Here is a 14807-nt window from a genome sequence, read left to right as displayed (position 1 = left end):
CTGTACCAACATTTCATTCATGCATTGAGACTGGAGCTCTGCCTGCCTCTGGTGTCCTGCACTTGGAACAGGAGCATTTCTGAGAATGCAATCCTATATGCTCTTGATTTCAGATTTCTTCCTAAAACCCTAAATTTGGGTTCCAGAACCTCCCTCCTGCGCTTTCCTATGTCATTGTTATCCCCATATACCAAGACAGCAGGCTCCTCCCCAGCACTATCTAAAATTCTATGTAATGCATGAGTTCTGCCACCTTCACACCAGGCAGGAAAGTTGCCAAGCTATCCTCATGTCCACCAGACACCCAGCTATCAACCTTCCTAATAATTGAATCACCAGCTTTAACTGCTGTTCTAACCCTTCCCTCCTGGTCACATACACCTGGAGACCTTGGTACGAGAGGATACTACATCACCTTGAGGGCAGGTCCTAATTTCAGGATTGCTTCCTGCCTCATGAAGCTGATACTCTTCCTCCAGGAGACCTTTCTCCTCCAAGGCAGCACAGGCACTACCAGATTGGAGGTGGGACTTCTCTACTATGTCCCTAAAGGTCTCCTCTATATACCTCTCTGTCTCCCTTATCTCCTCCAGGTCTGCCACTCTAGCCTCCAGAGATCAGACTCATTCTTGGAGCTCTTTTCACTTAATGCACACATACAACCTCTCGCCAGCTGGGAGAATTCATACATGTGGCACTCAGTGCAAAATCCTGGAAAGCCTCCCTCTCGCTGCTGGTCTACTTTCTGCATCATAATTTTGTTGATTTGTTATCAATTTAAAATTTCTAAGGGAGCAGGAATTTAAAGCTAACCTAAAGTACTTTTAGACTATGGATTTATTATATGTGTCTGGCAATGACCCTCAAACCCTACAATTAATCTACCTGTATTTTCTTAGTTACCTACCTTATTGACTCTTGTTTTGAATAAAATCTGTAGCAAATTACTCCTACCAAATCCAATTATCATGTAAAATCAAAATATATAAAAATAAATTTAAACAGATAAGATATAGTAAGGAAATTTGAGACGTGCGCTTCCCTTCCTCTTCTGCTGGAAGGGGTATGGAGCTTCTGGAAGCTGGGGTTGTGGAGTTCAAAGCTTGGATCACTCGCTGGACCTCTGAAGTTCTCTCCTGGGAGATGCTGGGTAGGATACGCAGATGAACCTTCCGGTCCTCTTCTGCTGCAAGGGGTGCTGGGCCTCTGGAAGCTGGGGCTGTGGAGTTCAAAGCCTGGATCGCTCACTGTGACCTCTGTAGTCCTCTACCATTCTTCAATTATTCATTTTTTCCTCCATGGATTATTGTAATTCACTCTTCACTGGTCTACCACAAAACACTCTCTTTGCCCTTCAAATCATTCAAAACACAGCCTTCTTGCACCTCCTCAAAGTATGCCCTCATTTTACCACAATCTGTATTTTTGAAATCCAGAACTTTGATCTTCGTGTTTCTTTTTTCTGTCTTGTCTGCTATATCAAACTATACAGTTTTGCTCAAACTATACAGTTGTGCTCAAATGGGCATCTACTTGGACATTAAAGATATTATTTCCTTTTATGAGTACTAGGTCCAGTATTGCTGCCCCCCTCCCACCTCCTCTAATAGGTTCCATCACCATTTGTTTGAGCAAAGTCCCTTGAAGGACATCCACAATCTCTCAACAGATTCTGCAGCAGGGATACTCTGATCTGTATCCAGTAGATTAAAGTTTCCAGTGAGCAACATCTCTCCCTTCCTTATCACCTTTTGGATGTCTTCAGCCAAATCTTTATCCAGTTCTTCTGTCACAGTTGAAGGCTTGTAGACCACACAAAAGTAAATGGAAGTACCATAGTCTGTTTTTTAAGACAGTCCAAGCGCTTCTTCCTTTCTTCATGTCCCTCGCATTTCAGTTATTTGGATATTGTTATTGACATAAAAAAACAACTCCTTCCCCTTTTTTGTCATCTTTATCCTTCTTCATCAGGATATGGCCTTATCCCATTCATGGGGCTCACTGGAACCTTATTGCCCAAATTATGAGCATTGCTGCTCATAACTTTCCAGCTTTTCTCCCTCAGTGTACTGATCTTCCTGGGCACCTTTTCTGTTCTTTTGCTCAAGAGTGGACTGTAGAGATGTTTTATTTTGTTAATTTCTCCTCACATTTCTTGTCTTTTTATTTGTCAGAGGCAACATTCCAGTTTCATTGGCTTCCTTCTGTCACCTCCGTCCTCTAGTTTAAACATCTAATGACATATGATCTGAATTTCTCACTTAGAATCCTTTTTTCTTCCACAGACAGAAATAGCAAGCCAACTAAACCAGAAATAGATGATACCCTTATGCAGTGAACAAATAACAGATCACCTAATCTATCTGCTCATCCAGTAGACTTAAACAATCTTCACCTTGCTTATTTGAAAGTGTTTGAAAAATCAACTCATCCTACTTAACATGATACACCAGACCTGGGCAAGGGGCGGCCCGCGGGCTGAATCCGGCCCGCCTACGGTCTGAATCTGGCCCGCCCACTGCTGAGAGCAGACGGGGAATGAGGCACTGCTGCCTTCCCTTGCAGAGGGAAGGCAGCAGTTCATTCTCCGCTCCCTCGCTCCCCGATTGGCCGGCCAATCGGGGAGCGAGGGAGCGGAGAATGAACTGGTTTTTTTTTTTTACAGCGTCCGGGGGGGGGGGGGGGGAGGAGGGAGTGACTCGAGCGAAGGCACGCTGTCCGATTGGCCAGTGCTGGGCAAGCCTTGCCCAGCACCGGCCAATCGGGCAGCGTGCCTTCGCTCGAGTTTCTTTCCTACATATGTCACGGAGTTTTTTGCCGGTCCGCGGCGCGCGCTCCCGGTCTTTCCCGCTGCCATTGCCGCTGGGCTGTCAGCATGTTCAAGCCCAGTGGAAACGGCAGCGGTGTTGGAAGAAGCTGTGGCACCCGCAGCTGGCCTTTTCTTCTTCCCGCGCCTGCCCCCCCCTCCCGTGACCTAAAACAGGAAGTGATACACGGAGCGGTGCGCGGGAAGGAGAAAGAGCCGTGCCGCGTCTGCTGCAGCATCGGCCCCCGAGCAATTGAACCAGCCGGCAATCGAGAAGAGTCAGCAGCATGAGTCTCCCGCGGCCGAAGGGATTCTTCTTTCTTGGCCTGCGGGGGCTCATGCTGCTGACTCCTTTCTCGATTGCCGGCTGGTTCAATTGCTCGGGGGCCGATGCTGCAGCCGACGCGGCACGGCTCTTTCTCCTTCCCGCGCACCGCTCCGTGTATCACTTCCTGTTTCGGGTCACGGGAGGGGGGCAGGCGCGGGAAGAAGAAAAGGCCAGCCGCGGGTGCCACAGCTTCTTCCAACACCGCTGCCGTTCCCACTGGGCTTGAACGTGCTGACAGCCCAGCGGCAACGGCAGCGGGAGAGACCGGGAGCGCGCGCCGCAGACCGGCAAAAAACTCCGTGACATATGTAGGGGGAAGAGGAAGTGAGTAAGAGAGAGTGAGAAGCAGCCAGCCAGCCTGTTTGTGATTGAGTGGTCAGAGAGCTGATGTGTGTGTGTATGTGAGAGACAATGAAAGTGATTGCTCAGGGAGATGACTGATGTGTATGTGAGAGTGTGAGGCATTAGTCAGGGAGGTGACTGATGTGTGTGTGTGTGTGAGAGAAAAAGCATGGAAGTGAGAAGTCTGGGTATGTGGGAAAGCATGAGCATAAGAAGCCTGGAGTTGTGGGAGTGAGAAACCTGGGTGAGTGTGCATGCATGAGAGAGAGAGACTGCTTGGTAAGGTGACTGTGTGTGTGAGAGAAAAAGACTGGTGTGTGTGAATGTGAGAGAATGTGATTCAGGGAATGAGAAGCCTGTGCACGTGGAGAGTGAGCATGGAAATGAGAGAGACTGGTGTGTGTGTAACAGAGAGAAAGTGATTATGGGAATGAGAAGCCTGTGCATGTGAAGAGAGTGAGCATGAGAGTGAGAAACCTGGGTGTGTGTGAGACACAGCATGGGAGGGAGAAGCCTGTATATCTGAAAGAGAACTTGGGAGTGGGAAGCCTGTGTGTGTGTGTATGCATGAGTGAGATCAGGTGACTGGTGTGTGTGTGTGTGTGAGAGAGAGAGAGAAAAAGTGATTATGGGAATGAGAAGCCTGTGCATGTGAAGAGAGTGAGCATGGGAGTGAGAAACCCGGGTGTGTGTGAGACACATCATGGGAGGGAGAAGCCGGTATATCTGAAAGAGAACATGGGAGTGAGAGACTGGTGTGTGTGTGTGTGAGAGAGAGAAAGAAAGTGATTTTGGGAATGAGAAGCCTGTGCATGTGGAGAGAACAAGCATGGGAGTGAGAGACTGGTGAGTGAGTGTGTGTGTGTGTGAGAGAGAGAGACAGAGAAAGTGATTATGAGAGTGAGAAGACCATATATGCAAGTAGAACACGGGAGTGGGAAGCCTGTGTGTGTGTGTGTGTGTGTGTGTGTGTGTGTATGGCATGAGAGAAACTGTTCAGGAAGGTGACTGGTGTGTGTGTGCCAAAGACTGTTTGGGAGATGATTGGTGTGTGAGAGACAGAAACTGGTCATGGGGGCATGACCGGTATGGTGTGTGTGTGAGAGACATGGGCACTAAGGAAGAGGACCATAAGTATAGAGCTTAGCTTCTACTGCTGCTTCTGGTGTGTGCCATGGCCTGCAGGGAAGGGGAGTAGGAGAGCTGCTGGAGGGGGTAAGTAAAGGTGGCTTTAAGTTTATTTTTCTTGACTGCCATTTTAATTGTGTGATGTCTGCTTTTTTGAAATATTTTATTGGTGTTTGGAGAATGTTTAATAGTTTTTATGAGTTTTTAATTGTTGGATGTTATTCTGTTCATAGCTGTTTAGAAACATTTATTCTGCTTATTAGTATAGTTTTACAATTATTTCTGTTTGGGGATCTATAGCTGCTTGTTAGTTCTGTTTTCCTAATAAGAGGTGTATTGGTGTTTAGGGTCTGATGTAATATTTGTAGTGTTGCCTTTTCATAGATAGGGTTGCTCCTGTTTGAGTGTATTCCATAATACAGGTGTAACTGTGTGCGGATTAGTTTATGTGCATTACTACAGATCCTGGGAGTATGTTAGGTCGGTTCTGTGTCTGTTACCGAGATGAGATATTTTGCTAGCATGTAAGCGTTTGTATCGGTCTTATTTGTTGTGTTTTCTCAGAGGACATACATTGGTGGTAAACTGCTGTCTTTTCATAAGTAGGGCTATTGAGAACTGAGTTAATTATATTAATCCGGCCCTCTAAAACCATCCCAATTTCTCATGCGGCCCCATGGGAAAATTAATTGCCAACCCCTGTGATACACATTATCTTTAAACGAGTTAATTTTGGGGGAAGAGGTTTTTAGTTTCATACATCTCCACTACCCCATGGTAATGTATTGAAGGTTATTTGTATAATCGTGAACCGCCAACCTCCTTCTGTGAATTATGTATGAAATTAAAGTGCTCTAATCTCAAAAATGTTTTGTGAATGTTATAAATGAATAATGAAAAGTTTTTACATTAAACCCATTATCATTAAACACGTCACGTTTAACTTCTTCTTATCATCACACGCACAGAATAAAGATATGAAATAAGAGCTGACTTCTCAATGTACTTGCTCATCCCCTGAGGAAGGACTTAGCATTTGAAACATGGCCATGTTGGGAAGGCAATAAGTGTTCTTTTTTGTACAGCGTGGCACATGCCATATTTGACCATTAATGATAATAACGAGTTTAATGTAAAAACTGTGTCTCTGAGGAAACTTCCCAAGAACTTTTAAAAGAAATATCAAAACTGCTGGAAAGTAATCAATAAATTTTAAACCAAACAGCAAGAAAACAAGTCATATGGATAAACAGACTAGAAGCATTTTTAAATAAATAAACAAATAAGAAACAAAATGAAACTAGGAAACATAAGCAAATCAGAACTAAGAATATTATTCTCCAAAAGTAGGAATAGAGCTACAAGATTCAGCATCCCAAAGAATCAGGAAATGGAAAGTAAACTGATGTAGTAAGAAGTAACTCATAAATGCTAATTACAGACCACAGTGAAACAGTATATGAAAGGACTGACATCTAATGCACACACAAATCCTGAAATACTATCAAATATAACAAAAACCTCCTTTTGCTGGGAGACTCAGAGGAACTGATTTGGGGACTGATCTTGACAGACATTCAAAAGGATTCTCAGTTGGCAGAAATGCAAACCAGATTTAATTGTGTGTGTCTGTAAAGGATGGGGGGGGGGGGGGTGGAATGGCTGTATGCAAGTAATATTTTGCACAGGGCAGCAAAAAAGCTAGCACTGGCCCTGACAGTCTCTGAGAGAAATTAAGTATCACTATGACTGACATTGGGGGCATCTGTCTTAAAATATTTTGAACATTTTGTTGACACTTAAAAAAAAAGCTCTATCACATTTTGTTAAAATTGAAAAGGATTAGCATATGATGACATGAGGTGGAGTTCTTCTCTACAAAAATTCTTTTGGTGAAACTCCAGGTTTGATGCCTCCAAAAAATGTAAAAGAGGTTTCTGTTATAAATAATTATTGTGTTTTCATATGATCTCCTGCTAACTTGGCTACTTCCAAAGGTTCAGAAATTAAAAGGGGCAACACAAATAATTTTTTTAATGATTTTGCTTTCTGAAGGTCAATTTTTAAAGCCATTTACATGGATACAAATTGTTCTATTCATGTTAATCAACTGAATATTTTCCTCCATGTATTATTCCTGGGCACATATGCAGGTCAGGGGAGTGAAATAGCCTGCATATATACTTCCTATACCTGAATATAATTCACTTTGAACTACCAGTCAAAAAGCATCAACTAATTACTAAATCTAGATAAGTCGATTACTTTTCATGAAAATGTATTCATAGAAAAAGCAGATGTAAATGCCAGTGAGTACTTTGTATCTGCAGCAAGTTTCAAAGTAAAAGTATGTGCACACCTTTCCTTTGAAAATTGGTGAGGTTAAAAGTACCTGTGGATTTAGTCCATTGTGGACAAGTTTGAAAATTTCCTCCACATTGTTGAGTTGATACAAGATGAATATTACTACTTTTTTGTGGATCTGGTAATTTCCTCCTGCCGCTTTCAGCTTCCAGCTCAAACAGATTCAATGTTGGAAACTGGCACAATGAGAATTTATTTGCAACTATCCAGGGATATTTTTTCTCCTATATTTTATACCCTCTCAACTTATTTTGGTCTAGTCTTTTCAAAAACAGTAATCAGCTCATGATCATGCACTAGGGCTCCTTCGTGAACCCTACATTCATGAGCCCTAAATCTAGACACCAGGAGCTGATATTGCATGATTATGACTCTATCCCCACCCCCTCCCAGAGGCTGTGAATGCTACTTGTGATGAGTACATTAGATATATTGAGCAGCACACCACTGTTGCAGCTTTTTAAATTTAATTGAGGATGCATAAAGCTTGTAAAATTAACTTATCAACTAAGTAAAATATTACCTTTGTGGAGTTGCCTCCTTTATAAATCTGGAGTAAGCTCGCCTAAATAAAATATTACTTTTTTGGTTTTGCCCCTTTACAGATATGAACTAAGCTTTAGATTGATCTTTTACTAGCCACCATTTCTATATACCAGACCATATTCAATATTAAAATCAGCCCATATGACATCATGGTTTGAGTCCTATATCTTATTTAACTATTTTCCTCTCAACAGGTGGGCTTGTGAAGAGGATTTTAGAAACCAAGAAGGAATATGAGACACAGGAGCAATCAACCAAGGCTGCTGAGAAGGTAATGGATTGTACATCTGTTAATGGATATGTATTCAGTGGTGGGAGGACTGATTGCTTAATAGCAATTTCTTTATAATATCCAATTTCATTCAGTATGGCAAAATAGAACCTTATGGGGTGAATTTACAAAAGGTTTAACATGTAAAGCATGTGTTAATAGGCTTTTTGAAAATTACCCTGGGCAGTTGTATGCGTAAAAGTGCATGCAGAAGCAATTTTTCTTGTATTTTTACATGTACCTCAAAGAGTCGTTCCTGAATATCGAATGTATACATATAAATCTTTGCATGGATATTTACACCCGCTCTCTAGCAGGCATAAATGTGTACATCTATACCGCAGAAAGATATGCACAGTCCTGCTAATTTTCAAAACAGACTTACACTTTACCATAACATAATGGCACCGACCTTCGATTGACACATGTCCATTTGGCAGTGTTGGAGCAACTAGACAGGGGCTACTGGGGATCGCTGTTACCCCCTGAAAGATCCCTATCATGGTGGAGTACAGGCTGGGGTGGGAGGAGGCTGAGGGGAGGAAGGAGTCCTGAGGCATCTTTGTTTAAGTGGGTAGGGCAAGGGTGTTTTCTTTTCCTTTGTGTATTTTATATTTGCTAATGGGAATTAAGCTAGGGAGATGGATAGAGATGACAGGGTTCAGGTTGCTGGGGCAGAGTGTGCAAAGGTCAGGCTGGAGGGCAGAATGTACTGGCATTGAGCTGGGGAGGATGAGCAGAGTGTGCTGGGATTGATCTGGGGAGGGTGGCAGAGTGTGCTGGGCTCAATCTGGATTGGCAGAGGGTGCTGGGTTCAGGCTGAGGAGGGGAGCAGAGTGTGCTGAGGTCAGACGGGTAATGGTGGGGCCAGAGAGTACTGAGGATTGGCTGGCATGGGCAGAGTGTACTGGGGTTGGGCCAGTGAGGAGTGAAAGGAGTTGGGACAATAAGAACATAAGAATTACCATACTGGGTCAAATTGAGGATCCATCATGCCCAGTATCCTGTTTCCAACAATGGCTAATCCAGGTCACAAGTACCTGGTAGGATCCCCAATAGTAGATAGATCCCATGATGATAACACCCAGAGATAAGTAGTGGCTTTCCCCAAGTCTACCTGATAAATAAGAGTTTATAGACATTTCTGTAAGAAATTGTCCAAACCATTCTTAAACTCAACTACTCTAACTGCTTTAACCATGTCCTACAGCAGTGAATTCCAGAGCTTAATTGTGTGTTGAGTGAAAAAATATTTACTCTAATTTGTTTTAATTTTCCCACCACTGAGGTGAGGCTAACCAGCCTGTTGTTTCCAGCCTCCTGTCTGCTACAATTCTTGTGAAGCGGGACAGTCACGCGGCACCATTCCCGTTTCTAGGGATCTATTAAACAGGTCTTTCAGAGTTGTGCTGGCAAGTCCACTGAAGACCTGTTCAGTAGATCCCTCCTCAGTGGTCTCTTCTCTAAGTTGAACAGACCTAACTTCTCCTGCCTTTCCTCATAGTTGAACTGATCCATCCCCTTTATCATTTTGGTCACTATTCTCTGTAACTTTTCCAGTTCAGCTATGTCTTTTTTGAGATGCAGCAACCAGAAATGTACATAGTACTCTTTGTGCAGTCTTACCATGAAGGGATTCAGAGGTTTTATAACATTTTCCGTTTTACTCTCTATTCCTTTCCTAATAATTCATAGCATTGTTTGCTGTTTCAAAGTATTGTCCATCATGATACCTAGATCCATTTCCTGGATGGTTACTCCCAATATAGAACCCAACATCCCTTAGTGCATCAATTTGCACTTGTCCATACTAAATTTCAACTGCCATTTGGATGCCCAGTCTCAAAAAATCTGCCTGCAATCCCTCACAATCTGCTTGTGATTTTTTAATTTAGAATAACTTTGTCATCTGCAAATTCGATGATCTCACTCGTCCCTTTTTCCAGATCATGTATAAATATTTTAAAAAGCAATGGTACTAGTATAGATCCCTGAGACATTCCACTGTTTACCTTCCTCTTTTGAGAAAACTGACCATTAAGCCCTACTCTTTGTTTCTTATCTTTTAACCAGGCCTAGGCCATGACTTTTTACTTTTCTCAGGAGTATCTCTTGAGAGACATTGTTAAATGCCTTCTGAGAATCCAAATACACTACATCTACCATCTTGCAATTTTCACGTAGATAAGCAGCTGAATTAGCCATGTTGTCTGGATATGTCCTCCGTGCCACTAGGTGGCAGAGCTCTCTAAAATCTCCAAAGTCTTTCAGTGAGGTGCTCCCTCTTGTATCTTCCTGCGTCTGCTTGAGGCTCCTCAGTCCGTTTTTTTCCACGCGACTAATCGCATGCGGAGCTCTCCTCTCCTGAGAGAATTCTTAGTTGTGAGGTAAAAAAAAAAACCCCCATCAAAAACCACAACCTCCTCACAGCAACAAGGGTTCACAATCCTTACAGAACTTTTATTCCCAATTCTAACTTGCGAAATGTGGCTCGGATAAATATGTTGTAAACCAGATTAGATTATTTCAAAATACCATCATATTACACCGAAGATAGCTCTAGCCTAGGATATTTTTATTTTATCTATCTTCGGTGTAATATGATGGTATTTTGAAATAATTTGATAGAAGAATCCGTCATAAGTCGACAGTTTCAATTTAAAAGTGTAAACCAGATTAGAACATTGCCAGCAATTTCACATTTCTTCAAATGAAACAATAGAATGTCATGGTCCAGAGTGTTCAATACACAAGATATGTGCAGCAGCTCTTCTTAAGGTGTCAAGAAAGGAAACCATAAGGATTTCCTGAAACCAAATTGGTAGGAGTCTAAAATGTGGCACTCTTCTACATAGTAAGTTTGCTATTTTTTTTTTAATGAGTTGCATTGACCAGAATTACACACGATACTCAAGGTGTGGCCTCACCATGGATCAATACAGAGTGCTTTTTCAAGTGCTGTTTTGTGCTTCTCGCTCTCGAGTTTCCTCACGCAGTCAATATGGAGTGTCCCCCCCACCCCTCAATTCTCCCGTTTGCGTTCTAGATAGGTTTTTCGGCATTTTAGGATACGTTTATTTTCATTGTCAATCCCCTAGGGAAGTGGTATACTTAGTGCCCACCGGCCATCAATGGCCACCACCATTGATTTCAATTTTGCATGCCTTTTGTTTCGCAAAGGCTTGTCCACTTTTGGTTTTAAGTGATGTCCCCCATGATAGATGGTGCCCTCTGCCATGGGGCATTGCGCAACATCAGGGTTGCAACAAGTGTGCCAGAATGACCTCGAAGGGATGTAAGATCCAGCTCGACAAGATCAAGTACCTCTTCAGGCTGTAGAACACATCCATCGGCATCAGAGGCATTGGCATCGAGGGACTTTGGAGCTGCACCAATGGACACCAAGCCATCGATACTGGCGGGGAAGGAACAATCCCACCATTGAGGGATACCAAAGAAGCATTGGCATTGGTTCCTATCAATGCATCAGCTTCTGTTGTAATGCCCCCGAAGCGACCTTGTGGTGAGGAGAGCCAGTTCTCCATTGATGCCAGGGGCATGCCACAGTCTTTACCGGTCCCGATGCCTGCCATCAATCCTCCTCTCAGTTCCGAAGAGCATCTGATTACCCCACCTAGGTCCCAGCGTATCCTGACATCAGCAATTTTCAAGGAGGAATTGGAGAGGTGTGTGCAGCTGGCCGTGGAGAAGGCGATGCACAGCCTTGGCATCAGAGCACTGACAGCACCGACACCAGCATAGTCACTCCTTGATCTGCTGTTTGAATCCCTGCACACGCTTATTGACGTGTTAACGATCTTGTGCCCGGTGCCAGTTCCTGGGGCAGCACTAACACCCTGCGAGGCACCGGTCCCACCACCAGCCAATCCAGTTGTCATCTCTGGTTCCTCAGTGGAGGAAGCGCCCCCTCCCCATACCGGAGGCAGCACCGGGACCCAGGCCAAAATGGCTAGTCAAACCTATGCTTACACTGCTGGCTAGGGGCTGAGCAGCCTTGGCATCAGAGCACTGACAGCACCGACACTAGCATAGTCACTCCTTGAACTGCTGCTTGAATCCCTGCACACGCTTATCGACGTGTTAACGATCTTGTACCCGGTGTCAGTTCCTGGGGCAGCACTGACACCCTGAGAGGCACCGTTCCCACCACCAGCCAATCTAGTTGTCGTCTCTGGTTCCTCAGTGGAGGAAGTGCCCCCTCCCCATACCAGAGGCAGCACCGGTTAGTCAAACCGATGCTTACACTGCTGGCCAGGGGCTGAGCAGCTAGGGCCCTGTCACCAGTTAATGACGGCGGAGATGAGAGTACCTAAGACCCTTCCATGGCTTCCGATGACACTTCAGATTGTCTCCCCTCAGAACCATCTCCTCTCGAAGATCAAAGGAAGTCTCTGCTGGAGGACCTATCCTTCGCAGGTTTTGTTCAGGTGATGGTGGAGGTCATCCCTTTTCAGTTGATGACTGAAGAGCATACCAGGTACAAAATGCTAGAGATCCTCCAGTACATGGAGCCTCCCAAGGAGATTGTGGCAATCCCAGTGCATGAGATCATTGTGGGGTTACTGATGAGGATGTGGGAATATCTCCTAAGATTTCCTCCCATTAACAGAAAGGTGGATGTGATTTATCTAGTCCAAAACACTTTGGGATTTGACAAGCTGCCCCACCAATCTGTGGTCGTCGAATCCACTCTCAAGAAGACCAAGCACTCTCGGACCCATTCTTTAGCTCCCCGGAAAAGGATCAGAGAGCTGGATGCTCTTAGGAGGAATGTATTCCAGGCTGCTATGCTTATTGCCTGTATAGCTGCCTACCAGCTATACATGAGCTACATCCGGAAGCAGGTGCAGGATGTTGACAAGCAACTGCCTTAGCAGCAGCAAGACACCCTCCAGTCCACTAGTTCATAAGGGTCTGGAGTGCGGAAAACATGAGGCCTGGTAAACCTGTGATGTTTTTGAAATAGCATCGTGGTTCTCTGTAGCGGGAATCGGCACCCGCAGGCTTGCAAGGCTGCGGGCCTCGGATCTCAGACTGGAGGTATAGAAGTGATTTACTGATGGGCCATGTACAGGAGAGAACCTGTTTGGGGATAAAGTGAAGGACACTATGTTCCAGATCCGTGACCACCATGCAACACTCTAGTAGCTCTTCACTGGCACTCAGGACCTGTCCTCCTAAGCTAGGAAGCCGTCAAGGTTTGGGGCCAGGAAGTCCTTCTGTCCGAAGAAGTACTACTCTCCTCTGCCTTGCTCCTGTCGGCAACACCAGGCTCCTCGTAGCCATCTCAGGCATCAGAGGGCCCTGAAACCCCCCACCAGCAACTTAGTCAAGTGTAAGTCAGTGGGTTCTGTCGCATTGTTCATGAAGGGTACAAATTAAACATATTGGGTACCCTGCCAAATTGCCCCTTGAACCCATTCTGGGTCTCGGCAGCACATCAGGAGGCACTAATAGCAGAGGTCACCTCTCTCTTAATGGCCAGGGCAGCCAAGCCCATTCCACCAGGGCAAAGAGGATGGGGATTTTACTCTCAATACTTCCTGATACCAAAGAAAACACGAGGTCTCTGTCCTATCCTAGATCTAAGGGCCTTGAACAAATTCTTTAAAAGAGAAAAGTTCAAGATGGTTTCCTTGGGCACCCTGATCCCCTTCTTGCCAAAAGGGGATGGGCTATGTTCCCTGAATCTAAAAGATGCCTACACTCACACTGAGATCTCAGGCCACCGGAAGCAGATTCATGGTGCGAACGCAGCACTAATAGTATCGCATACTGCCATTTGGACTCGTGTCAGCCCCACATGTCTTCACAAAATGCCTAGCCATGGTGATGGCACACCTTCACAAACTGGGAGTTCATGTTTTCCCATATCTGGACAATTGGCTGATCAAGAGCACTTTGTGGGCGGGGACTGACAAGTCCATGCACTTGACTATCCGGGTACTGGAGACACTAGAGTTTGACAACTATCCCAAGTGCCATCTCAGCCCATCACCACAATTGGACTTCATTGGAGTCCTGCTAGTAACAGCCTAGGCGAGGCCTTCCTACCCCAGCAGTGGGCCATCTATCTGATGATCATCGCGGGCGAGGATTCAACAGAGCCAGCAGACATCAACATGGCACATGTTCAGATTGTTGGCTATAAGGCCGCTACAGTTTATATCACTCCCTTGGCATGTTTGCACATGTGAAAGGCCCTATAGACCTTGAGGGCGCAGTGGCAACAAGCCGCTCAGGACCTCCAGGATCACATCCAAGCCACACTGTCCCACCAGGACTCTTTGACCTGGTGACCGGAAATTTCAAATCTGGAGAAGGAGGTGTTCTTCCAAAGTCCTCCCACCCAAATTGTCCTAACCACAGATGTGTCCAGCTTGGGCTGGGAAGCTCAGTAGATGGACTCAGCACCCAGGGTCTATGGTCTGCTCACGAACATCTCTGCCAAATCAATTTCCTGGAACTCCAGGCGATCAGGTATGCACTTTGTGCTTTCAGAGATGAGCTGTCCAACAAAATTATTCTGATACATGCCAACAACCAAGTGGCAATATGGTATGTCAACAAGCAGAGGGTTATGGGATCTCCTCCTGTGTCAGAAAGCGGTCCAGTTCTGGTCTTGGGCCCTCTCCCATGGGATGGTGCTCAGGGCCCTGTATCTGGCTGGAACAGAGAATGTAATAGTGTACAGATTGAGTTACATCTTCAGACCCTATGAATGGTCTCTGGACCAAGGAGTTGCAAATTGGATCTTCTGCCTCTGGTGAAGCCCAAATGTGGATCTCTTTACAGCGCCTTGGAAAAGGAAGGTTCCTCAGTTCTGCTCCCTGTACAGGACAAACGACAAATCAGCCTCAGATGCCTTCTCCTGCCATTGGGTCAAGGGTTTCCTGTATGCCGATCTTCCAGCTCCATTGGTAGTGAAGACTCTCTTGAAACTTTGCGAGGAAATAGGGACTATGATCCTCATAGCCCCACATTGGCGAGACAGATCTGGT

At 44.9% G+C, this 14807-nt stretch overlaps 1 protein-coding gene across 3 annotated transcripts in view; it reads left to right on the top strand.

The window, feature by feature from the left end:
* TRAF3IP1 (TRAF3 interacting protein 1) overlaps positions 1-14807 on the top strand; it is a 364461-nt gene that overhangs the window by 322702 nt on the left and 26952 nt on the right. For all 3 annotated transcript variants that reach the window (XM_029606494.1, XM_029606493.1, XM_029606495.1), the window contains one exon: positions 7709-7785. In XM_029606494.1, the coding sequence (XP_029462354.1) occupies positions 7709-7785 (77 nt within the window). The remainder of the gene's footprint in view (positions 1-7708; positions 7786-14807) is intronic.

The sequence above is a fragment of the Rhinatrema bivittatum genome, chromosome 6 (genome assembly GCF_901001135.1).
Source record: "Rhinatrema bivittatum chromosome 6, aRhiBiv1.1, whole genome shotgun sequence".
Lineage (NCBI taxonomy): Eukaryota > Metazoa > Chordata > Amphibia > Gymnophiona > Rhinatrematidae > Rhinatrema > Rhinatrema bivittatum.
Note: the sequence above shows the minus strand (reverse complement) of the source record. Positions and strands in the feature narration are given on the sequence as shown.